The sequence below is a fragment of the Acartia tonsa genome, chromosome 13 (assembly GCF_053477335.1).
Source record: "Acartia tonsa isolate MP-2025a chromosome 13, ASM5347733v1, whole genome shotgun sequence".
In the NCBI taxonomy this organism is placed as follows: domain Eukaryota; kingdom Metazoa; phylum Arthropoda; class Copepoda; order Calanoida; family Acartiidae; genus Acartia; species Acartia tonsa.
The window spans coordinates 4,436,004-4,463,513 of record NC_137272.1 but is presented as its reverse complement, the minus strand read 5'-3'; the positions used below and the strand labels follow the sequence as shown (position 1 = coordinate 4,463,513).

Sequence of the window (27,510 nt, the reverse complement as noted above, 5' to 3'; positions counted from 1 at the left end):
TTGCTGGACCACCTAAGAACATGCTTGTCCTATTTAAAGTCCAAAGAAAAGGGATCTACTGCAGTTCACGGTAAAATATTGCTGGTAACGAATATTGCTAAAAATCTATGGATTTAAAAGGCTGCTAGCTTCCAAACGGCTGAACATACAGATCATGCCCGCACACTTTTTTAAGCGGCATAAGAAGGCCTACAAATAATCTGGAATAGCCATAATTCAATAATGCATAATTATCTTGCAGTGCAGAGAAATGCGCGAAAAAGGCCTTTTTCACGCGTTTTTTCTTCAGTGAAGCTTTCCCTGTGCATCATTGGTTCTTCCAGATTTTCAGATTATTTGTAGGCCTGCTTATGCCGCTTAAAATGGTGTGCGGGTATGATCTGTACGTTCAGCCGTTTGGCAGCTAGCAGCCTTTAAAATTTATAGATGTTTAGCAATATTCGTTACCAGCAATATTTTACCGTGAACTGCAGTAGATCCAAGAAAAGTAATATGTAGAGTGTTGTTTGTATAAATAAATAAAATATCATATCTTGAGATACAAAGTCAAGGATTATAGGAATAGGAAGGATACAGGACTCTTTAGGGATAAGACTAGAGACGATAATTTGACATAGGTTCCCGATGTAGAGAAAAAAAAGCATTCCTGTTGTAGCTTTAAATTATTAGTTTGGAACCAACCAATCAAAATTCAACAAAAGTACCCAAAAATTTTAAGCCAACTAATAAGATTTGTTATAAAAGTTTGGGTACCAGAGTCAGTTACAGTCCAAAGTCCCCTCCCTCCCTGGATAGGACATAAGAAAGGCGGACATATTTCTTGTATTCATCTCATAATTAAAAATTAATGTGTAGCTTCCTGGAAGCCCAGTTGAAACAAAAATCTTCTTAAATCCGTAATTAAGTATTTTTGGTAATTTTCTTACCTTGAATAACATCTGAAGATTTAAAAAGAGTTTTCTGTATTAATTTCAATATTGCTTTTTCTATTTTGATTAGGTATATCTTAGCTTTGAAGGAACTATTAATTTTGAGCTGGCTTAAATCAAGAATTTAACAAAGTAGTTTATTATCAACCAATTAAAGCTAAAGAATTTTAGTATTGCTTTTATGACTACTGTCTTTAGATGATAACAGAAAGAATGAGATTTTCTAAACTAAAATAATTGTTATTGTCCTATCCCTTTATTACCAGGATACAATACATTAGTTTGGTTTCTGACTATATCTCTAGAGATGGTGTTCATTAAATTCAACCAATAAAAAAATATCTTATGAAATGGGGATTGAATGATAATTATATATTCTACCAAAAATATGTATAACTATTGTTAAATATATGTTTGGTTGTTTAATAAAATCTGAGCGGCAGTTTTCTTTGGTAGCTGGACAACGTGTCTCAAAAATCAGCCATGTGACGTCATAAAAATGAAGGAGATGAGAAGAGAAGTGAAAAAAAACCCTAAAAAAGAGATGGATAATCCTTTATTTTTGTGAGGTCACAACTTCCTACTTTTCTATGTTTAAATACAACAATTCTTAATACAAGAGACAAACAAATTGTTAATTTTGCTGTTTTGTAGGGAAGCTTTATGATCTCCCTAGGGAACTTTGGTTATCAACTGAATTTAGTATTTTCATGATATTCAGAGCAAGTTATATAAAAAAAACATATTATTATCCAGACATTGTAGACTATCACAACAAGGATGATAATATAATCAAGAGTGGAGTTTTAAAACTATTAAAGACAGAATTTGTAATTTTTGATAGTTTATTTTTCATCGTATTATAAACAGTTTTCCGCAGATATAGAATGTACAATTATAAGATAAAAACTGGTTTTAATCTTATGATTGTACATTTTTATATTCGTAGAAAGCTGGATATAATACGATTCTAGACATAGTATTTTCGTATGGATGAGAACCGGTTCCTATCCACCGGATTCGAATGAATATGAGAAAAAGGTTTATATCTACATTTTTGGTATAAATGGTTTCATTTCATTCTAGTCCTATTAGAAAACACAAAAAAGTACAGTAAAGGTTCAACATTCTTACATAAGAAAGTATACTAAAAGAAACTTTTCTATTATTTCTATAGAATTTTAATAGAATAAAATGCTCAAGAAAAATAGATTCTTCTAAATTAGAAATAAATAGTTATCTAGCATTCAAAGGTATACTCTAAGAAGTAAATCAAATATCCAATCATTTCATTTACTAAAATAACTAAAGGGTGTGCAAAAAAATGCGGACATTTTAAAAATTCAAATTGCGCGGCTTGTGTTAATGGCAGAAAAATAATGAGGCATACCGTTAGAACCGCTATGAACTGTATTTTTTTTGTAAATATAAGAACGGCTCCTGTGCTACAAATATTCTAGGAGCCAGGTGGTAAAAAGTCCCAAAATTTACTCGCAAGTCAAGTTTTAAGTCAGTTAGGACATTTTAACACATAGCTCCCTAACTATACTTAGCACAGGAATCGTTCTTATATTTCCAAAAAAAAATAGACTTCTTAGCGGTTCTAACGGTATGCGTAACCTTTTTTTCTATTAACACAAGCCGCGCAATTTCAATTTTAAAATGTCAGCATTTTTTTGCACACCCTTTATGAAATAGGGTTAGAATGGCTGTTTTATACCAGAGAAGAAAGACAAAATTGGATTTACACTGGTGCCCAAAGTTTTACGAATAAGTTCTCTCATTAATTGGCTTAAAAACTTTGGGTACTTTTGAATTTGCTGGTATGTAAACATGAATGTACCATTCTAGTTTCGCCTCTTTTGAAAGTGGAATGGTAGATTACAATAATCATATCGGCCATGATGATATCATTACCAAGAGAGGGTAAAAATGGAATTATACTTTATCTTTTTTATAGGGACAAAACCATAATCGTAGATTATATTTCTACTTTTATAAACAAGATATCAACCTCCTAACTGTATTATATCATGTATTAAATAATATCATGGATAAATAAGTATAAATCTAACAGATGTATATTTGTCAATAAGTAGGTGTATAATTCACAAATCATAAATTAAATGGATGTATTTTTGTCAATATGTAGGTGTGAATTTGACAGTAAAACTGTGTTTATGACATCAAATCACTGTGTTTATGACAGTATTATCACTGTATTTTTGCTAGTGGTAAATCTGCCATGTATTCATTTTTTTACGAAATGGTTGCAAACTAGTAGTGTCCAAACATTTCTATTAAGAACTATAATAAAGGAATCATTTTGTTCATCACTATTGGGGATGAATATCAATTTATTGTCAATTATCTTATCCCCTAAAATCTATGCTACCCACTACCACTACCCACCTCATTTTCTCTCCTAGGTCTCGTGGTGTGAGGGACACAGGAACCAAATCTGTCAGGAAACTCGCGCATAAGGTCGTCGTTTATCCGGTCCTAACATTAAATTAATAGTTAGGTATATATTTTATTAAAGACAGCTTTCCTCGGATTGCACGATTTTTATTTTAATAGTCGTAAAATTTTTTTGTAATACGAGTTTATACATAATTTTTCAGTATAGCTGAGAAAAAGTTCTAATCCAGCTGATATTAATCGGCTTCAAAGCCATACTTGAAAAAGGATTAAATAATTGATAGGATTGCATAAGTTTTATTTCTGAAAGGAATCGAAGTGAAACTTAGAAGAAAAGAAAGAACACTTTAGATCAAAATTAATATAATTTTAATTTATTAAAATACAAATGACAGTTCTCAAATTTTCGGTCATATCATGAGAATACAGAAGTTTTCGTTTCATTCACCAATTTTACACCCCTTTCTTTTCATCCCGAACTTTCTTTCCTATAGACAACCAATTCTTGATTGCAGAATATTGGTCTTGGCTTAGTAATGAGTAGCGCTTGTTTTGGGAAAAGGTATTTCCCCTATTCCAACTATCAATGTCGCACACCTGACATAGCAGCAGACGGAACCATTTTTAACAGCTATCGTGTTCCACCAGTCATAAGAACATTAAAACAAAGGAAGTATTAATGAAATTACCTTCATAGGTCCAAGAATGATAATTGGTCTAGTAAACTCTAAATCTATTTCCTCGACGGCTTCGTAAGTCAACATACCAGCCTCTCGTCCCTCCTCGCGGGATCTGAATTAAAAGAAATTTGAAAAGGTGCCAAAAAGACGTCCAAGCTTTTTTAGGGGGTAAATTAACGGGTTCCAGAGGTTTGACCTCTTTAATCTAATGTATTTTTTAAATTTTGAAGGTGGAAATTTACCTAATGGGTTTCAAAGAATAAGGGAGGGGGGGGGGGGGGTAACGTGGGAGAAAAGTTTACTTAAAAATAAATAATTAAAGAATATACAAAGAAGTAATTTTTTCAGTAATAATTTCCACATTATTTACTTTCACAGGAAATCATTTTTCATTTTTTTAAATTAAAATTTCTGTACAAAATAATATATGAAACGTTAATGAAATAAAGCATCAGGCATGGGTATTCATTCAAAACCACAAAAAATGCTAATTTTAGATATTCAAAACAAATTTAAACACTGAATCAAATTATCTAAAGCTATTAAGCCCATAAAAACACATGACATAAATTAAATTATAGCTATACAGTGTCAAATAAAAAAAGTAAACCTTTCTTTGTAAAGTAAATATATCTACCAACCTTGGGCTTGTTCAATCTGTATTTTAAGCCAGGGATTTAAAGGGATAAGACAATTGCCGATAAATTGATGTATTTCCCTAATAATAATAATACACAAATTACACCTTCTGTAGGTTTTAAATTAGTGGTTTAAACGTTTGAACACCTGACTAAATGTACGAACCAATAAAAATTCACTAAAGTCCCCAAAAACGTTAGCCAACGAATAAAAAAACGTTGTTATAAAACTTTGGGGACTAGTGTAATAAACAGCCTCTCTGATTTTAAGCCGGTTTGATTAAACAGACAATTAAGGTCAGACAATCTTATCAAAGAATATTTTTGAGACGAATCATTTATCACTTTCAAATAAAAGTTCATTTCATGGAAAATATCCAGGAATCTAAAGGGATAAGACAATGGCAGATAAATTAATATACATCTCCAATAAATTACCCCTTCTGTAGCATAAAATAAGTGGTCAAAATGTTTGAACACTCAACTTAACCCGGCAACCCCAAATAACTAATTTCCCCAAAGTTGTTTAACCAACAAATAAGAAAACGTTATAACAAAATTTGGGGACTAGTGTAATAAACAGCCTATTATCCCCTCTCTCTCCAGAAAATGTCTGTTTTTTTTTTATAGTATCGCAGCTACTCTAAATAAATATTGCTACCTAGCTAGTTATTGCTGCACTACTTATGAACATAATTGTTTTAGTTTGAATATTATGAGGGAGGGTAGACAGACATTGACAAGCTTACAAGCTTAGTAAGTAACAAACAAGGCTGACAACATCCTTAAGAAGCGAAGCTCACAATATTGAAGAACTATTAAAATATAAAGAATAACCAAATATAAGAAATGAAGCATTATTTAAATCTGATGATTATTGGCCAGGGGGATATTTCCAGAGAGAGAGAGAGAGAGAGGGGGGACAACAGGCTGTTTATTACAATAGTCCCCAAAGTTTTATAATAAAGTTTTCTTATTCGTTGGCTTAACAACTTTGGGGACTTAAGTGAATTTTAATTGGTGTGTTTATTCAGAAAGTTGAATGATTTAACATTTCAACCACTATTTTTAATCTACATAAGGGTAATTTTGTGTATCTTCTTTGGGGCTAAATAACAATTTATCGGCCATTGTCTTATCCATTTAGATCCATGGGATATTTTTATGAGTTATTTAAATAGTTTATTTAATACTTCCTTTGTAGCATTATAAACGTAGGGGCGGTCAGGGTAAGTCATGCAATAGATTCTCATTATTCAGAGAAAAAAAATCAGAAGCTTATCTCAATACTAATCAGTTAAGTAATTCAAATTATCTTATAGCATTATTGTCGAACGGATAAAGTGAGTTGCAGAGTAGTATATATACAAGCAAAGTTGACAAGAAATAAATTGTCAGTCAGCATAATATATTTTCCTTATCTGCATATCATACCTTTTTAAAAGCGAAGCTTTTCTATAATTAGGGTCGGTCCGTCCGGTTAGAATTGTCCTATCGATTCCAAACTTTGCATGATGATTCCTATAGTAGTTAGATACAATTAAGAAAGCGTAGCAACTCTATAAACAATACCAGAATAATTCAGTTCTGACAATCTACAAGTGTTAATGTTCGTTTGTCCTTCCATTTCAGAGCTTCGCTTTTATGGATGTTATCATCCTTGTTTTGTAGTATAGCGTAGCTATTCTATAAGTAATACATGTCAGTACTTACGTACGTTAACACTTAAACGTATTTCTAACAACTTTTATATCTTTAATAGAAGCCAAGAAAATCATGTTATCCATAATAAAATTAAATGACTCAAAGTGTTACTGGCAAACTGAGGGACAAAACAATGTATCGACTAGAAGCGCATAGGTCCAAGGAATATTGAACAAAAATTTCAGCTTTCTATGTTGAATAGGAGCCGAGAAATTTATGTTTCCTATAGCAGTACAGAAAGACTGACAAACAGACGGACAACTCAGGGATCTAAAGGGATAAGACAGTGGCCAATAAATTTATATACATTCTCAATGATAATACACAAAATTACCTCTTCTGTAGATTAAAATCAATGGTTGAAACGTTTGAACACTCAACTTAATGAATCAACCAATCAAAATTCAAAGTTGTAAAGCCAACGAATAAGAAAACGTTATTATAAACTTTGGGGACTAGTGTAATAAACTGCCCATTGTCCCCTCTCTCTCTACGGACAACTAGGATTCTAGAGTAGCTTCGTTACAAAAAATGGGTGAAAACCTACCTATGATTTGTACCATTAGCCATGGTATCGTCATCATCTAGTCTGTTTAACCTTTCTCGAGACTTCATAAAGGGAAAATTTCTTGTAAAACTAATTTTCTTCTTCCCGTGGTGTCTATTTAAGGCTGCGTTGCTCCTAAATTAAAAATTACTCAAAATAAAGGGATAAGCCAATGTACGATAAATTGATATATAAAAAAAAAACAATGATATTTGACAAAATTACCCCTTCTGTAGATCATAACTAATAGTTAACGTTTGGACACTCAACCAAAGGAAACCAACCAATCAATATTTTTGAGTCCCAAAAGTTTATAAAACTTTTGTTCCAAGTATTATTGACACTCCAAAGTCCTCTACCTCTCTGTAATTAATGTAGAGATCCCAGAAAATTTTGGCGTTTAGTTTACATTAAGTTTCCATTAAATGTAAATTTATTGCTGCAAGATTAATTATGTTCTGAGACATTTCTGGCTCCAAACATATTACCTAACTAAATAAATACACCTAGTTTGGTTTAAAAAAAAGGATGCTACGAGACCATTATGGGGCTTCAAACAAAAAAAAGAATTTTCATGAATACCTATCTAAACTTGTTGAGCTTCTTGCAGGGCCGCCAAATCTTAAAGTTCGGTTTTTCATTCGCTGTTTTCTCTCCCATCTAAAAAAGATAAATATAATATACACAGAATTGCAACTTCTAAAATAATTAGTCTATTAAACCTTGAAAGAAGCAGAAAGTCAATGTCTGTCTTTTAACGAAATATATCGCTAACCTCTGGACCGATTAGGTTCTCATTATAAGTGGTCCCAGGGGGAGGGGGTGAGAGTAGATCGCCCTAACAAGAAAAATCGGCTCAATACCAGCTGAGTATCCACGTGGATATTCAGCTACTATTGGGGTCATTTTTGGATACTCAGCTACCATTGGGAAAATGTGTGGATATTCAACTACCATTGGGGTAGAAAAAGTTTTTAAACAATTATTTTGGTTAGCTTTTTAGTTAATTTATACATGTTAGAATTGTCCTATAGATTTAATACAAAAGGTACCATTTAGGAAGCGTAGCAACTCTGTAATAGAAAGTCCGTAGGTCAATTTTAAACATGTTGCTTTTTAACAATTTTTTTTTTCATATAATGTAATAAACTCTATAAAATCGCGGCTTTAGGGATTTTTGGCCAGAAAAAAATATATGATTATTAGCCCTGAAGATTGATCATTTTAAAAGGCGAAGTTTTTTATAATAAGGGTCTGTGCGCCTGTCCGTCCGTCGATTTCAAACTTGGCGTTATGATTCCTGTAAAGCACATTATAAAGAACGTAATTACCAACAAATCAAATTGATTATTGTATGCCCAACTACGCTTTTAATGATTTTGTCATCCTTGTTTTAAAGTTCAAGGTACAATAAGTGGGTGGAGATTTTTCGGCTTCTTTGTACAACTTAAATTCAAGACAAAAACATACGTGGATTGATTTATACCAAAATGGTATTTATTATTTATAAGTTTGAGGATATCTAATTTATGGAAAACTGATTCATATTACGATAAGGTACAATGTTATAAGCGAAGCATCTCAATAATCCTTATAATAGTATGTCCTTAAACAGTAGCATATACTTAAGCAAATTTGCAACAAATTTACTATGATTACAATAATTTTATATAGACTTATGCATTATTATCCTGTTAATGTTAGTTTGTCCTTTCATTTCAGAGCTTTGCTTTTATTGATTTTTAATATTTGGTTTCTAAATCTGTATTAAAGTTAAATGATAGTTGTGAATTGCATGCATTAATGTGCTTTATTGTCATGGGAATCAGCATTATGAAAGGATATAATGAAAATATCAATAGGAAACTATTGTGGATATTCAACTACCATAGGGGAAAAGTGTGGATATTCAACTACTCTTGGGAAATATGCGTGGATACTCAGCTACTATTGGGGAATTTGTGGATACTCAGCTGGTATTGAGCCGAAAAATCTTACATGGAACAAAAATCACCCCTCCCCCACCCCTTTTACATCAAATTCTATGTTTCAAACTGGAATTTTATTTCCAGAGACATTTGGAGGCGCAGTCGATGGTAATAAACTTTCTTCTGCTTTTCATTTTTCTTGCTTGAATGATGAAAATGAAATGCCTTGGCATCTAAAATCCTCTTTACCTTGTTTTGGACGGAATAATACCAAGACCAGCTTCTTCGCCATTAGGTAATAATTTTCTCGCCTAAAAGGTTGATAGAAGAAGATTAGTTTTCATAAAATCTGATGTCTCTTTTTATATGACAAAAGAACGCCAAAAAAATAATAATATCTGAAACGACAAGCCAAAAAATTGTAAATCTGAAGAAAAAGAGCAAAGATACATAAATCCTGCTACTTTAGCAGGTAGATTCTAATTACCGCATAGAACGATTGGAAATTAAATATCATACAAATGACAAGAAAGTATTACAAAAACTGATGCAAAAAGTAAAAACTTTATGCCTTTTGCAGGATTACAATTGTCATAGAAATTTGTTTTAGTCTTTGCCTGCACTGGTTTTGAAGTATACTGCAGAGAGGGCAAATAGGAAATATTACCATCCTTTGAAAAGAATAAGGGGAAGTGTATCGTTTTATTAGCCAGCTGGGAGAAACATTTTATCAGGGTATGCAAGAATCTCTCACAATATAAAAATATTTTATATCCATTCTCTTATCGTACCATGGTCAAAGCAAGAACAAATTAAATTCACCTGCCACCATTCGTCGTCAGAGGCATTTGTCACGTGAAGAATATCTCCATAATTAAACATTAAGCCCCTACTTGGTAAACCATCATCCTAGATTCATAGATAGATAGCTAGAAAGATAGTTAGAAAGATAGTTTGAAAGGTTCCACGACAAACACAGGAGTCCCAAACGTCGGAGTGGACAAACGCAGGAGTGTTAAAATAATAATTTAAGTAAGTATTTTTATACAGGTTAGGTTAGGTTAAGATATGAATATACAAATAAGCCCCCCGCAGGGGTTAGACATTTAAAAAACCTAAAACATGGTTTAAAATAGGTTAGGGGTCCAATCCTGCGTTTGTCCACTCCTGCGTTTGTCCACTCCGACGTTTGGGACTCCTGCGTTTGTCCTAGGACAGTTTGAAAGATAGATGGATAAATTGCAGAAACGTGGATGTTCTTCAGTTGGCATATCACTGTACCTAGCTTCAAATATTAATAAGCTTTATATTCTTTAAACATATACATTATACATATTTGCAATAGAGCTATGACATTAATACAAAATTAACTATCTATCGATATTAATATATTATTAATCCTAACTAAGTGAAATTCCATACAATTAGGGATATTTTTCTCAAGAAAAACTCCCTAGTAAAAAATTACGTCATAGAATACAAATGGCCAATGATAGCAGGGATGGCAAAATAAAAACCACGTGGTTTTAATCAAGTGGTTTAAACCAAAAAAAAAAAGCTAAAAAAACCAAAAAAAACCAAGGTGGGATGGTTTAAATGGTTTTTTTAATACAAAGGCCTATCTTACCAGTTATATCCTTATAATAAAGTAACAGGATGTTTGTATGTTTGTACCAATGGATCTCGCTAACCGCTTAACCGATTGGGTTCTCCTTAACAGGGTAGCTTCTCATAGGTCCCGGGAAGGTTTATAACTATTTTCTTTGGGGGTGTCCCACCCCCAACCCCCCCTCCGAAAATTTTTTAAAAAAAACTTTTTAACTAAATTTAAAAATGAGGGGGGGGGCAACCCCCCCCCAAAAAAAAAAATGTTCGCCCCCCCCAAAAAATTTTTTTTTTACTTTTTCTTACAAAATATAAAATAAAAAAATTCAATTATTAAATTCGACTCTCTCCTCCTCAAGTGCCCCTAGAGGCCTCTAGGGGCCTAGCCGCTAGTCTTTTTATAATGTAAAAAATACAGTCAAAAACATAAATACCTAATTCAAAATTCTTTTAATAGTTTAAATCTTTATACTAAAGGGGTAGTTTCACGAAATGCATTTGAACTTAATTTAGTGAACCGCATATTTTTTCTTAGTTAATGGGGTAAACTACATTTAAATAGCATATATTTGAAATAAACTCAACTTTCTACCACGTAGTTTTTAAAATATCAAGGACTGAAAATTGTCTTTTTGTGATATATGCAATTTAAAAAGACGATTTTCAAGTCTTGATATTTCAAAAACTATGTGGTAGAAAATTGAAATTTTTTCAAATATATGCCATATAAATGTAGTTTAACCATTTAACTAGGATAAAATATGCGGTTCACTAAATTAAGTTCAAATGCATTTCGTGAAACTACCCCTTTATACTAAATTAGAATACTTTAATTTTGATATTATTAAAAAAAAACAAAAAAATTATTAAAAAAACCAAAAAAACCTGGTTTTTATTAATAAAAACCAATAAAAACCGGTTTAAACCAAATAAACCACACTGGTTTGATCTTTTTAAAAAAAACCTGGTTTTTTCCCATCTCTGAATGATAGGCCAGCATACATTGTAATTGACTAATGGTAAAATGTATACTGACCTATCATTGCTCATTTGTATTGTTTAACGTCTTTTTTTATTAGGCACTATAAGCTGCTTCATATTTTTCTTAAGAAACAATATCTCTCTCTGGTGAATATTATCAATAACCAAACTGCATTTCATTACAAAGTGAATTATGAAGAGGTTGGAAAGGCCAACCTATGGTTTAAGTTTGTTTCATACAAGCTAGGATAATCTTTTAAGTATTTTGGATTAAAACAAAGCATTTGATAGTGACGTATATCTGGACTTTTTATTTTCAAATCATAAGGGGGTTTGGAAGGCTACACTTTATAATTCTATTTTTTTTTATACAAGCTGGACATAATACATAGTACGTAATTTAGATTTAGACAAAGCATTTGATTGTGGTGCATATCATCTTGGCTTATTTTCTGATAAAATAAAAAAAAGGTTTCAACTGCTACAGTTCATATTTAGTTTGTTTCATACCAACTAGGATAATCTTTATTTTTTGGATTAAAACAAAGCTTTTGATTGTGGTGTATAACTTGACATTTTTTCTGCTAAAATAAAAATAGGTTAAACGCTGCACTTACGAATCCAAAGTAGTTGGTTCATATTAGCTAGAAGATACTTTAAATTATGTATTTTTGATTAAAACAAAGCATTTGATTACTTATATTATTAAACTCTTATAAAATAGTCCCACTTTAAAAAAGAAGAATATTTAGGAGGTCTCGTAATATATACCAAAAAATCATAACACCACCAAAGTGCATATTTCTCTTTTACCTAGTTTTTACATGAAAAGTTATCTTGACAAAAATGAACCTACCTTATTAGGATCATAGTCAAAGAGAGCTCTAACATAGAGCGTTCGTTTCGGAGATGTTCTGACTAGAGTGCCGGTTATACTCTGCTGCAGCGTGTGTAATTTGGCTTCATACCTGAAGATAATAATCATATATCATCAATTGTTATTTTTTCAATCCATCTATCAATCTTTTTCAATCTATTCTTCTTTCAAATTATATATTTATACATCTGTCTATCAAACTATCCATTAATATACCAATCTATCTATTTATCTATCAATCTCTCCATCCAACAATCTATCAAACTACCTATTTAACTATTAAACTATCCAACTATCTATTTAACTTATATCTTTCAAATTATCAATCAATCCATCTAGCAATCCAATTATATATCAATCTATCCATCCAGCTATCTATAAATCTATCCATTTATCTTTATCTATCAATCTATCTTTCTAATAATCTATCCATCTATCTAAGTACCCACCTATTGTACTCTTCTGGTTTATATTGGACAGTTAACCTTACATGTTGACCAGCGCCCTTCAACTCCTGAAAAAAATAAAGTACTTTAAATAGGTATCAAAATAGTAAACAATGCCTTTGTCGAGTTTTAACCAAACATACAAGAGATAAAGGTCGTAAAATCAAAGGGTTGGTTGTCTGTAGGATGATGGCTATTAGGGTTGGGCCGGATACTTTTTTGGTCGGATACCGGATATTCGGCTGATTTCTAATGCCGGATATCCGGTTCCGTCCGGCGGATATCTGGCCGAAGTTCAATATCCGGCAATTTACCGGATATCCGGCTGAATAACCGGATATCCGGCGTAAAAAATCAGCCGGATATGATGTACCGGATATTTTTAATATCCGGTATCCGGCCGGATATTGAAAATGGCCGGATATACGGATAAACGGTCCAACCCTAATCAAAACTCTATTAAGCGATATCTTGTTTTGGTACAGGTTTAGGTTATATATTTCTAGTTACTTCGCCACTAGCCTCTAGGGGATGGTGGGTGAGGTACGGTACTCAAATTTTCAAAATTAAAAAAAAATTTGAAAATTTTTACTTATGATTGATTAGTATCAAACTACCAGTTCAAATTTTTGCAACAACAATTTTATGCACAGGGGTAATTTTGTTAATCATCATTGAGGATGCATATTCGTGTCCCCGGGTATTGAATACTTGCTGGGATAAAAACATGAAAAACCAATATTGTCTTTTTCTTAGGAAAATCTGATATTCAACAAGAGAAAATAATTCACTTAGAATGTTCTTAATAGTTATTTCTCGCATCGTATTATAAACAGCTCTCCGCGGATATAGAATGTACAATTATAAGATTAAAAGTAGTTTTTTTAGCCCCGGGGTGCCGAAGGATGAATATAATATGATACTAGACATAGTTTTTTCATATGGAAGAGAACCGGTTCCTATCCACCGGATTCGAATGAATACGAGAAAAGGTATTAGATAGATATTTAGTCCCAAGATTATCTATATTGCTTCTAAAATTATTCTCCAATTCTCTGACAAAAAGGCAAAAAATCTATAAAAAAAAACCGCAAAAATCTTGGACATAAATTAAATGAACATCCACCAAATAAAAAAGTCTTTAAATACACGACCTTAGTCTGTAAGTCGTAAATATGAATTTTAAAAAAGCAGAACGTTGCCTAAAATGTTGTTATATTTTTCACGTGCCTGACACGGAATAAGGTAATAACGTCTTTTAAATAACTAGCGGCTACGCCCCCTAGAGGCCTCTAGTGGCATATAAAATGTTTTCAATCTATGTTAAGATCAGCTGTTTACAAAAAAATATATTTTCGCCGCTAGATTTTTTTTTCGATTTCTCTTGAGAGGGTGGTGGTACTCACTCCAAAAATAGCTATAATAATTCCTAGGACCTGTAAGAAGCTACACTGTCAAGAATAACCATATCGGTTCGGTGGTTAGCGAGATCCTTCGGTACAGACAGACAGGCAGATATCCTGTTACTTTAATATAAGGATAGGTTTATATTGATCTAGTTTTATTGTACTCTAGTTATTGAAAAAAGGATAATACTATTATGCAAATAAAATATATCAAATCTGATCTTTACATCTTTATATCTAGGTAACAGGATGTCTGTCTGTAGCAACCGATATGATTCTCCTTTGCAGTAAAGCTTCAAATAGGACAAGGGAAGATGTATAACTATTTGGGGGGAAAGAAAAATCGTCCCTAGAAAAAAATGTTCATCTCTAAAGAGTTATTTTACAATAAACATCTCTTTCATGTAAGATAAGATAGAAAATAAGATAAATAATATAGATACCTAATAAGATAGCAGGATATAAAATAAGATAGCTTACCCTTGCTGCTCCGTCATGAGTTGCATCAGAAATATCAATTTCGTTAACAGAAAGAATTTGATCGCCTCGCCGTAACGCCTAAAGAAAAAATATTTTTTAATAATAGTTTTTAATTTAAGTTATTGCGTGAGCAAAAATATTGCACATATTTTTAAAATTCAAATTGCACAGCTTGTGTTAATAGTGAAAAAAATGCTATTAAAAAACATTTTTGGGCTTTTATTGGTTAGAGAGATATGTTATAAAAAAGGAGGAAAGTTGAAAAATGCAACTTGCGAATAAAATTAGAAAAGTGTCACTTTGAATTTACATTCCCATATAAACAACCCCTTAAATAGTGGATGTAAATATTCATTTATTTCCCGGAGGTAGTCATTTTTGGAAGATTTTTAATTTTTTTTTGAACATTTTTGAATTTTTATTAATTATTAAAAGAAACTTGATATCAGGGATATAAATGATCATAGCCGGGAAATAAATGAAAATTAAAAACCAAAATTAAACCACATTTTAGCATAAAAAAATGAGTTTTTTGTTTAAATGAGAATGATATTCCTGTCCAGTTTTTTGTTTAGGAATGAATATTTCTTACCCGAGGGAATAAATGATGGACCGATAGGTCATCATTTATTCAAGATAAAAATAAATGATGACCTATCGGTCCATCATTTATTCCCTCGGGTAAGAAATATTCATTCCTAAACAAAAAACTGGACAGGAATGCCCCATGCTTAATTTAGCTTTAGTGCTATTTAAAATGTTTAGTTAGGTATTTTTCATCCTGTCTGTCTGTCTGTCTGTCTGTCTGTCTGTCTGTCTGTCTGTCTGTCTGTCTGTCTGTCTGTCTGTCTGTCTGTCTGTATGTCTGTCTGTCTGTCTGTCTGTCTGTCTGTCTGTCTGTCTGTCTGTCTGTCTGTCTGTCTATCTATCTATCTATCTATCTATCTATCTATCTATCTATCTATCTATCTATCTATCTATCTATCTATCTATCTATCTATCTATCTATCTATCTATCTATCTATCTATCTATCTATCTATCTGCCTATCTATCTATGTACCTGGCAAGTATCAGCTGGACTGCCAGCAAGGATAAAAGAAATGAATATTCCCTCTCCATCCTCTCCTCCAACAATATTGAAACCTGAAAAATTAATTAATTATATTTCACACAACAGAGTTTTGGTAGAGTTTTACAAACACTTATTTACTACAACAAATGAGTTATTTTAGAATTCTATCATTTAGAATAAATGTCCTTAATGGTTTTATAAAAAAAAGTAACATTATGTTTGTCTTTCTTTGTCTGAGCCGAGAGTTTTAGCAAGCCACTGCACTGGACCAATATGGCTCTTAAGTGAAACTTTTTTCGGCCGGCCGCTGCTAGTTTTTTCTGTCTATTTTAGCGGATGTTATCGATAGAAAAACCGAGTAGAGAAAAAAATACTCTCCAAAAAATTATGTAGCAGTCGCTACTATATAAAGAATTTGTATTGAGTGTCTAAAAGTATAGCTCTAAAATTTAATCATAATATAAAGTCAGAAAACAATTATCTAACTTTCAGAATATTAAAATCTAAGGACACAACAAGATGTAGAATAAAGATGTGTTTAAGATCTGCAGAACGGCTAAATTTTGACAAACAACTTCAATTTTGTTTATGTTTCTTGTTTAAAGGATCATTTTAGATATTTAGGCAGACATTTCCTAGAATAAGCATTACACTCACAGGTGGTTTTCCTCAAAGTGCTTAGTCGAGCACAGAAACTCCTACCCTTATTTTGATATACATTTTTACAAGGAAGGGGGGGGGGGATTTTTTTTATATAACTTTAAGTCAGGTTAGATATAGTTAGGTATATTGGGAAAAACCCCGCAGGTTTATGGCCCTCTGAAATGGTAATGAAGGTATAAGGAAAAACACTACCCTCCCCCTCCAACTTTGAGTGGAAGCACCTATTATATAAAAGCAGCATGGGTTGTACTCTTTAGGGAATCTTTAAAATTGTTGGGTTCTTTTTAGCATTTTTCTAGACCTCCCACCACCCTCCCCTAGAGGCTAGAGGCGAAGCAAATAGTCTAAAGTTAACAAACTTTTCATGAAGATAAATGAACTTTCCATAAGATAATATGTTATAGATTATAGAGATAGGGGACAATGGGCTGTTATTACACTAGTCCTCAAAGTTTTATAAAAATATTTTCTTATTAGTTGGCTCGACAACTTTGGGTACTTTAGAAAATTGTGATAGATTGATTCATTAGGTTGAGTGTTCAAACGTTTCAACCACTAATTGTAATCTACAGAAGGGATAATTTTGTGTATCAACGTCAGGGATATACAACACTTGTTCGGCCATTGTCTTATCCCTTTAGATTCCTGGTTATTGATAGTCTTTCTAACTAAATATGTACATGAGATAATTTGTAAATGACAAAAACTTCCATAAGTAGCGTAGCTGTTTGTTGTGTTTAAATATAATGCTCGTTAACACATGTACATTTAGAAGTTATTATATTACAGTTGAAATAAAAAGTTATAAAAAAATATACGAGGGTAGGCTTCAAATATCCATTTGTGCTTAGTTATGTCTTATTGACATAGGAATTTTTACAAAAAATCGAATGCCTATCTTAAACATCAGCGGAGTAAATCTCATCTCTATTAATGCGCATGTATAGAAAAATAGACAAGAAAGCTCTATACAGTTATTGAGTAGCTTTGCTACCGAAGAACGGGGGAAAAGGTTCATTTTTCATTAAAATTTCGGATCGTGGAAAGAAAACAAAGTACCTATCTGATTTCATCGTATTTTCACAGTATCTTTTCTCCTATTTCTAACCCTGTGGGGCCTAATTCCTAACCCTGAGGGGTAATCATTGACATTTACCTAACCTAACATAAAATAACCTAACAAAATCTACTGTGAAAATACAACAAAACCCGCTACTTCATTTTCTTTCCACGATCCGAAATTTTTTCCCAACATGTTTTCGTAACAAAGGATTACACAATATTTTGAAAGTTAGAGGTATAGATTATTCAAAATAACACAAATATAGTGTCAGCAGTTTTTTTGTGTATTTTCTTTTTAAATACAATTTATACATCAATTTAGAGTATAAAATCAGAAGATGACAAAAAAATATAATTATAAGTGAAATGTTAGCTTATAATAAAACTATGGATATATATGTATAACCAGACAACTACCTGGATCCCCCTGCTGGGGACCTCCTTCGTCTTTCTGCTCTTTTTTTAGCGACTTCGCTGTGTTAATATTCCCGACGTTTTTATTGATTTTCAAAGACCTAATTCAAAGTCGGTACAGGGTCCTTGGGGTGGGGACATACAGGTCTTCAACCTCTTCCCCCTCTATTGTTTTGCTCTAATAGTTTGATTTTAATTAGTCACGGGAGGAGGGTGATGAAAAAAAGACATAAAAAAAGCTATCCGTTACGGACGTACGTACCCTTATTGTAGAAAAGCCTCGCTTTAAAAAAAGCTACGCTGAATAATCAAAGTCTTACCTAATCCCGTCTTTCCTTTCGTTAACGTCACACTCCGAACTTCCCTGAAAAGAAGAAAATATATGATAATACGTTTGTAATAAAAGAATATTTGTCATGTTCTACAACATGATAATAGTAGCGTAGCTTGTTCGAATCCGTTCTTTTGTAACAAATGTAATAGTGATCATTGTCTTTTTATTAGCCTTTTTAAATCTCGATTTAAAATGAAATCAAGTTTTGGTTATTTAGCATTTCTACCCATGCACGTTTTCATCCTTGTTTTGAGTAATGTTTTATTAGCTTAGCTAGACAAATTCGAATTTTTTTTATATTTAAAAGCTACTTCATAATTCTCTTGTAAGAGTTTTTTTGGAAGATGCACCTTTTTAAAAAGCACCAGTATACAACTTACTTGGTCCGTCGGTCCATCGGGCATGCTACAAAAGACGTTTATTATATATCTTTCATTTTCTTACTCTCGTCACTTTGCAAGTTACTTCATATTTTTTGTACTTCGCTAAATATGCACGTTTTCATCTTTGTTTATTTTTCAATTATAAAACGCAAAAAATTATAAATAACCCCAAAGAACTAAAAATAAAACTAATGAAAAATAATTTTAAATGAAAAATCTAATAATAAATCTTTCAATGAAATAGAGATTTGTGGATTTTGTATTTCTAGATGTCAAATAAATAAATTTTTAATTTTTCTTATCGTTTCATAACATGATAAAAAGTACATTTTAAATAAATTTTCACAATAATTCAAAAAATTCTCATAAATAAATGTTTCAGGAGAAAACCATTGGAATCAAAATTGCTAAATAACAATACGCGTACCTAACCACTACAGGAATCACCATGCAAAGTTTGAAATCGATAGGACAATTCTAACATGCCTAAATTAACGAAAAAAGCTTCGCTTAAAAAAACAATTAAGTATATTACTTAATACATCTTGCTTTATATACCTACCTACTTTTTCTACTTTCACAGTTTTATTTGTATCCTATTATATAAAGTAGTAAGCGTTTTTTGTCTGTCCCAAAGGATCTCGCTAACCGCTGGACCGATATTGTTCTCCTTTACAGTAAAGCTTTTTATAGGTCCTGGGAAGGTTTTAAACTATTTTTGGTGAGGGTGTCTTCAGCCCCCCCCCCCCCCCCAAAAAAAAAAATATTTTTTAACTCTTTTTGAAACTCAAATTTACAATGGGATGAGGTCGACCAGTGCCCCTAGAGGCTTCTAGGAGGCGTAGCCGCTAGTTACGATATAAAATAAGGCGCTCTCTTGCTGTAGTATTAATGTGACACTTAGTTTTAAAAATTCTATAGAAATCACCCTTACGGTGTTTTATCAATTACGCCACGTTTTCTCAGGAATCTAAAGGATAAGACAATAGTCGATACATTGATGTACATCTCCAATGATTTTGATGATACAAAAAAAATATTTATTTGGGGACTAGTGTAACAAACAGCCCATTGTCTCTGAGTTTTTTGATCATTGATCATGCGTTGTAATCATTTCATCGCCTAATTTTTGATAATAATACGTTTAAGGAATAGTTATTTATCTGAGCTGGATCTTTAAATCATTTCAATGGTGCGCCAAATCGGGGTGCGCCGAATTTCAGCCAATCACAGCGCGGCATTTCGTAAAATGCTGTGCTCTCATTAGTGGAAAGTTGGCTCATCCCAATTTGGCGCACCATTGAAATGATTTAAAGATCCAGCTCTGATCATATTATCTGAGTTTTTTGCGGATAGTAGGTAAGATTAAAATTATAGGATTGATTCCAGTCTTATTAGCCAAGAGGGAACGCAAATCCGAGGCCAAAAAAAAACAATCCTACATTTTGTATTTCAAATTTTTTGTTTGGAGGTGATACATGATATTTCAGTATGGCTCAGGACCGGTTTTAAACCAGCGAATATCAATCGTAGCCATACTGGAAAGGTTTTACTTGATTTTGTGCTATATATTTTTGTTTATTTAGAAAAGAAGCATTCATTCAAATCATAAACAATTTTATAATCTTTAACTTTTATAGATTCTGGTTGATATAACAGTAATTTCTAAGTTTTTAACGGAAGGGATAGTTAACCTTATTACTGCCCCTAAGCAATATTTAGAATTTGACACACTATTGTTCACTGTTTACTTAACATAATTTCAAGGAATTTGCAATTAAGGTTGAAATGTAAATGGATAGTTGCATGAAGTGCATTTCAGAAAAAAATATATCAAGCAAAAGTTGCAAATATACCATTAAATAACAAACAATCAGACATCACTAAATTAGTCGTCATGCTGTTTTTGTTTTTAGTAAATAAGCTAGCTAAGATATAAAGATATATATCACAAAAATACGATTTTTAAGTCCTAATATTTTAAAAACTACTTGGTAGAAAATTGAAATTCTTTCATATATATGCCATTTAGATGCCATTTACACCAATATGTTTAATTTACAGGGGGTAGTAAACATCAATTTTCTTCCATTGTCCCTTAACATCCCTGGGTTTAATCAAGAGAGTGATGGGACAATGGACTATAAATAAATCTTCTACACAAACAGTTCAGAGCTGGATCTTTAAATCATTTTAATAGTGAGCCAGATCGGGATGAGCCAACTTTCCACCAATGAGAGCACAACATTTTCGAAATGCCGCGCTGTGATTAGCTGAAATTCGGCTCACCTCGATCTCGCTCACCACTAAAATGATTTAAAGATCCAGCTCAGGACAAATCATAAATCATTCAACCACATTTTGCGTTTAAAAGTTTGAAACTGTTTCGTCATTTTTCAAAAACAAAACCTACACATTTTCTTAACTTTAAATAAAAACAACTTGAGCTCCTTAGCTAAGTGATATACCTACTGTTTCAATTAATGAAAAAAATACTCTGTATTTTATTTAAAATATATGATAAAACCACTGAATTAAAAAATGATTAATTGATAAAGATAATTTCTGTTGTAATTTACAATTTTAAGCTTCGCTTTTATAGATGTTATCATCCTTGTTTTATGTAAGGAGGGGCATTAGAATATTAAATTTCTATGACAAGGACATTTCAACTGGAGAAAAGATGACATAAAATATACAATATATTCTTTAGTTTAAGTAACAATGCTACTCTTTTATTCTTATATGTCTGTCCGTCTGCAACGCTATGAGAAAAACATAATTTTCTTGGCTAATAAATAAGATAGACAGCTAAGAACATCACTAGAAATCTGCTTTATAACTCACTTTGTCCGTTGTCTATCCTTGTTTTTGTGCTTTCCTACTTATGAGTGTTGTCATCCTTGTTTTGTACTACTGCTAGTTATAATTTACTAACAATTTAAGATTAGAATTTTTATTTTTTACTAGCAGAAAAGTTAGAGGCAAAATAGGGTAAAACATCCCTTTCTTTGATTAATTCCCCCCCCCCCTCACACACACATACACTGTTTTCTCCAATAAAAACTATTTACAAGAATTGGAAAAACGTTTTTAGAACGATTAAATTGAAATTCTTTTTACTCAGTTTTTATTCTAACTTTATCAATATACATAGCACAGGAAGTTAGGAAAAAGTGATAACTGATAAAGCGGACTTTTGAAACATTATTTTTTGTTGTCCTAGGAATCGGTTTTCCAAAAATCAGATCAATCGGATAATTTAATCACATAAACATTTGTTAAAAATTAAAAATCAAAATGTTTAAAATGAACCACCGTACCTTCTGGTTAAGATTATAGAGTTGCTACGCTTTCTTAATCGTACCTAACTAATACAGGAATCACCATTCAAAGTTTGAAATCGATAGGACAATTCTAACCTGTTTTAAGTAACGAAAAGAGATAACTGACGGACCGACCCTAATTATAGAAAAGCTTCACTTTTAATACCTAGTTATTTCTCGCATCTTATAATAAACAGCTTTCCGCGGATTTAGAATGTACAATTATGAGATTAAAACCAGTTTTTATATTCGTAGAAAGCTGGATATAATACGATGCTAGACATAGTTTTTTTTCGAGTGGATGAGAACCGGTTCCTATCCACCGGATTCGAATGAATACGAGAAAAACATTTATAGTGCCTTTTTATAAATCCATTAAACACTGAAAGAATATGTACTCAGAAAATATTTAGATAGAAAATTGTATTTTTTTTGAAGTTCATGCATTTTAAATGATATTAAATACATTATATATCTATCTAATATAATTTTCTCGGAAACTAAAAATTGAAATACTAACACTTAAAAAGATATAGAGAGGCAATTTTACTAGGTATATCTCTACGGATTTATGTGGTGAATCTTTAAGTATGAATGTATGTTCAATGAGATCCCCTATTCCCCCAAGAAAATAGCTTAAAACCACCACAGGACCCCAGTAGGTATATTTCCTGAAGAGTAAAGTCCATAGGTTCAGCGGTTACCGAGATCTTAAGCTTTAGATGGACAGACAGAGGACGAACAGGCAGAAACGGTCGCGGAGAAAAATACAACAAAATTTTTTAAAAGAAAAGAAGGAAAAATAAAGAACATAAAATTGTGAAAGAAGTTTAAATTCAATTTAAACAACATTGACCAAAATCTTAAACTCAATAGAAATGTCTTTTCCAATTGGACTTTCCATTGGACTGTAACACGTTGTATTATTCGTTGGCTCAAAATTTAATTTTGTTTATCATCATTGAGGATGTATATCATATACTATTTCTACAAATTTTATTTTGTAAGTATAATGTAATATTACAAACAATATTATCATACTTATTAATTTTTCAAATAATATTTTTAAAATTTTCATTTAGTAACAAAATTTCAATTAATATAGTACATATAGTACCTAATTTGTCATATAGTACCATATAGTACCAAAAACTTGACTATATAGTACATATAGTACATATAGTACACAGTGGTCACCCTGTATATGTATATCTATTTATCGTCCTTTGTCTTATCCCTTAAGATCCCTGGTTTAACTTTGACAAGAACAAACAAATTGAAGTGCAGCAAAAATTCAATTCAATTGAGAGCAATGAATTTATATTAGTATAGAAAATATTCGGGCATATTTCATAAAGAACGTGTCCTAACTTTTGTGATTTTGTTTTAACCCATTCGTGACGAGCAAACAAACTTCAAAGTTTTGATACACCGGGCTTCAACAAAGTATTTTTTCTCTAAACAGCATTAAAAAAGTGAGGTGTCAAATTTAAAAAAAAATTAAATAAGAGGTCTACAAAAAAAAACGATAGCATATCTAAATTCTATGGGTCATTTTACATCTACTACTTAGGTACTAAAAACACCAACTAGCTATTAAAAAAAATACAGAAGTTAGGACAATTCTTTAAGTGTTTTCTTTGATAACTTGCGGCTGTGTATAATCTTTGTATAAAAATTACAAAAAAATGACTATTGCTGTAAGATTAAAATATATGTAGCTTTTTACAGGCAAATGTTATTATTAATGAATTGTATAAATAATCAGAATGACAAATACTTTTTTTATCTTATCCGACTGTTTATATAAATTGGATGTAAATCCAGGCATCTAATGGAATAAGGCAATGGCCGATAAGGGGGGGATTTTTAATGCAACCATCTCGTAATCAGTGAGCAAATGGCACTTAGAATTCTGAAATTTTGCATGGGTAATCCTTGGTAGGTATATTTTTTTCTAAATCGATTAAAAAGTTGGAAAAGTAACGGCTAACGGCTCAGCCGTTTTTCTATTTTTTGGATATCTATATTGCAAATTAGTCACGAAACCTATCTCCACAGAATACGCTTTTTCACTCCAAAACGCTATCAAACGATTCTAGACGTTAGCTGCTGGTACTAGAAGTTTTGAAAATGGTTATTGCTATCATTTAACATGAATTAAACCAAAAATATGTTTTAAAAAGTTGATTCCTACGTAATTGATGATGGATTTACCCTTAAAAAAAGGCAAAAAACGGCTGAGCCGCCAGCCGTTACTTTTCCAACTTTTTGTTCGATTTAGGGAAAATAGACCTACCAAGGATTACTCATGCAAAATTTCAGATCGAAATTCGAATTCTAAGTGCCATTTCCTCACTGATTACGAGATGATTGCATTAAAACACCCCCCCCCCCTCTCCTTTGATGCATCCTTAATGATGAAACATAGAATTGCCCCTTCTGTAGTTTACAATCAGTGGTTGAAACGCCTTGACACTAAACTTAATGAAATAAACAATCAAAATTCAATAGAAGTCCCAAAAGTTGTTAAGCAAATGAATAAGAAAACGTTATTATTAAACATTTAAGACTAGTGTAAAATAAACAAAACAGTCCAACGCCATTTTAGTTGCATTTTAAATCCAAATAATAAAAAAAAATTGAAGGGGGGGGGGAGTTCTGACACATTTGCGTAAACCTGGTGTATAGGCTTTATCTTTGGACTGAGAGGATAGGTTATTAGGGATAAAATCATTCCTATATAATGAATTTCCCCCAGATTTAAGATTTTTTGGATAGGCCTCCAGGTTCCGGAGCTCCAGGTTTCCAGGTGGTCTCTGTACAGGTAAAAATTAAAAATAAGATTTTTTTTGAAGAGTTAGAGGTTAACTTATAAAACAAAATATGCTTCTTTTTGATTGTTATTCACATATTTGAAGAAAAAACATACATATTTTGTCTCATAAGCTGACATCTAACTCTTAAAATTTTTTTTTCTTTTCATTTTTACCTGTAGAGAGACCACCTGGAGGCCTGGAGCTCCGGAACCTGGAGGCCTATCCAAAAAATCTTAAATCTGGGGGAAATTCATCATATAAGAATGATTTTATCCCTAATAACCTATCTTCTCAGTCCAACGATAAAGCCTATATACCAGGTTTACGCTAATGTGTCAGAACTTCCCCCCCCCCCCCTTAATATAAGGGACATTTTGTACTATTTGTAAAATAGAGTGTTTAAAATCACCCCCCCCCCCATCAGAATATCCTATGGACACGCGACTCTGTTTTACTGTTTACATAATGTTTATATAAACTATGTAAACTCTCTGCTTTACCATGATTCTAAATTACAAATTTCGCAAATGATCCAATAACTTCTCCCCACCACCCCCCGATAATTTTAATGTAACAGCATTTGTCTTTATGGCTTCTTTAAGAGGTTTGTTTATGTAATTCCCTAAAGTTTTATAACCACATTATCTTATTCGTTGGTTCAAAAACTTTGGGTATTTTTATTTATCAACATTGAGTATATATGAAATTATCTTATCAATTGAGATCCCTGGCTTTAAGAGAGCTATCCACAAAATATATGATAAAATAACGTGGGGAGTAGGGGAAGCGGTCCACTGAAGAAATAGAGGATTCTTTTTCTGTCCCTGACATTTTGCAAAATAAATTCTAATTTTATTAATGGACTTTGAAAATAAAGTTGAAATAAATTGATACATCTTAAATTCATAAAGTATTGATAATCTTTAAATTAATGTATTTTTGTCTGGTTTTTTTAAGTAACCAATTTTCTAAGAGTAGGATGGGGAGAAAAATCTACTATTTATTCCTTTCGGTTTGCTAAGATCTCACTAACTGTAATGTTTTGTTTTTTGCTTTTCAGGAACAAGGAACATCTTCGTTTCGCCCCCCACCCAAAAAAAATACTTGCTCTTGAAGGTAAGGTACAAGGTTTCATTTCTGTAAAATGAAGGGCAGTTAGCACGTCTATGATTAACATTGCTCCGCTTTAGAGGTAAAATAGTGTTCTTGTTGTCTGAATAAACAGTGTAAGACTAAAACTTCATGTTAAACAATTTAGTTTGTCTAAACAGAGCATTTTAATATGTTTAAGTAGATGGATGTAAGTATATTTTTGTTACTTAAAATCTCACAAACGGCTAGAATTTGTGTTTGTCCTACACTTGTTTTATGCTATATTATTGGATAAAAAGGAGAAAAGATGTTTTTCTTCACTTTCTTATTCCACTTTATGTTAATGAAATGCTGAATTTTAGCGGATTTCATATTAATACTAAGTGCATAATAATCTAAATCTAAATATGAATTGATTTGTTTCTTTCTTTAAATAAATATCATTTGATCACATTTATAATATAGAAAAAAATGGTAAAAAATTCCTTACCCCTACTTTGACATAAGGATTTGCAAGACAAAATGTAATGAATTTCTTAAATCAGTGATAGGATAATAGACAAAAAAATAATGTACACCCCCAATTTATGATAAATAAATACCTTTGATAAAATAAAAGTACCCAAAAATTAAAAGCTAACAAAAGTACAAAAGTAGGGTACCAGTTTAATTTACAGTCCAATGCCCCATACCACCCTGACTTAAATATAATATCTATTATTTTTACCCTTTAGGGTTTTCTTTCCAACTAGTGTTATTCGATATTTCCTTTAAGTAAAACTAGACATTAAAACTAAATATATTTTACCTTTTACAGAAAAGGATTTTTACGTAATTTTTAAGAAAATGAAGACTCTTGGAAGTGTAGTTAATGTACAATTAGAGTCTTAAAATTCGAATAGTAATTTATCACATTGTATTATAGACAGAATTTAAATGAAAAAATATGAGATAAAAGCCAGCAAAACACGAATTAATTGTATGATTTTTATTTTTTTCTATGTGGAAGATATATGGCTCAAAGCCGGTTTTAATCCAAATATAATTTCCATTCCTGGAAAATAAAGACTTCTCCCTTGCTTTTATTTTGACCAGGGAAAAAAGGGAACCCCCTTACCTACCAGCTGGCCAAGGCAAAATTTCACGAAGATTTATATGCCACTATTCCATCCCTTGATCCATGAAACTGACCCTCTCTTGCTTTTAACCTTAAAAACAAAGGTTCGTTGTTACAAACACAATTGTGTAAGGGGATCTTTTTCCCCAGGCCAGATTTTCAAATAAATAGTGAGATAGTCACAGTTTTTAAAAGCGAAGCTTTTCTATAATTAGGGTCGGTCCGTCCGTCCGTACGTCTAAGATGGATAGCTTTTTTCATTAATTTAGGCATGTTAGAATTGTCCTATCGATTTCAAATTTTGCATAGTGATTCCTGTAGTAGTTAGGTACGAATTGGAAAGCGTAGCAACTCTATAATCATAACCAGAATGTCCGTACGCCCATTTTAAACATGTTGATTTTTTACATTTTTAACAACTAATTTTTATGTGATCTAATTATCCGATTGTTCTGATTTTTTATATACTGATTCCTAGGAAAACAAAGTACACTATTATAAGCAAAGCAACTCTATAATCAAGTCCTAAAAATGTAAGTATGTCCATAAACATTATTCTGTATCAAGAAGTTTTTCAACAAATTT

General features: G+C 31.8%; 1 protein-coding gene across 10 annotated transcripts in view; it reads right to left on the bottom strand.

Moving 5' to 3' along the window:
• The window catches only part of LOC145335110 (disks large 1 tumor suppressor protein-like), a 66,717-nt gene that overhangs the window by 15,496 nt on the left and 23,711 nt on the right, over positions 1 to 27,510 (bottom strand). For all 10 annotated transcript variants that reach the window (XR_013885155.1, XR_013885154.1, XM_080180831.1 and 7 more), the window contains exons 3-13: positions 18,175 to 18,218; positions 15,704 to 15,786; positions 14,643 to 14,720; positions 12,760 to 12,824; positions 12,290 to 12,401; positions 9,670 to 9,756; positions 9,097 to 9,158; positions 7,502 to 7,579; positions 6,920 to 7,054; positions 4,040 to 4,142; positions 3,342 to 3,431 (exon numbers count right to left, since the gene is read on the bottom strand). Coding sequence is in view for 8 of the 10 variants with exons in the window: in XM_080180831.1 (XP_080036957.1) it covers positions 3,342 to 3,431; positions 4,040 to 4,142; positions 6,920 to 7,054; positions 7,502 to 7,579; positions 9,097 to 9,158; positions 9,670 to 9,756; positions 12,290 to 12,401; positions 12,760 to 12,824; positions 14,643 to 14,720; positions 15,704 to 15,786; positions 18,175 to 18,218 (937 nt within the window). In the remaining 2 variants the exon portion in view is untranslated. The remainder of the gene's footprint in view (positions 1 to 3,341; positions 3,432 to 4,039; positions 4,143 to 6,919; positions 7,055 to 7,501; positions 7,580 to 9,096; positions 9,159 to 9,669; positions 9,757 to 12,289; positions 12,402 to 12,759; positions 12,825 to 14,642; positions 14,721 to 15,703; positions 15,787 to 18,174; positions 18,219 to 27,510) is intronic.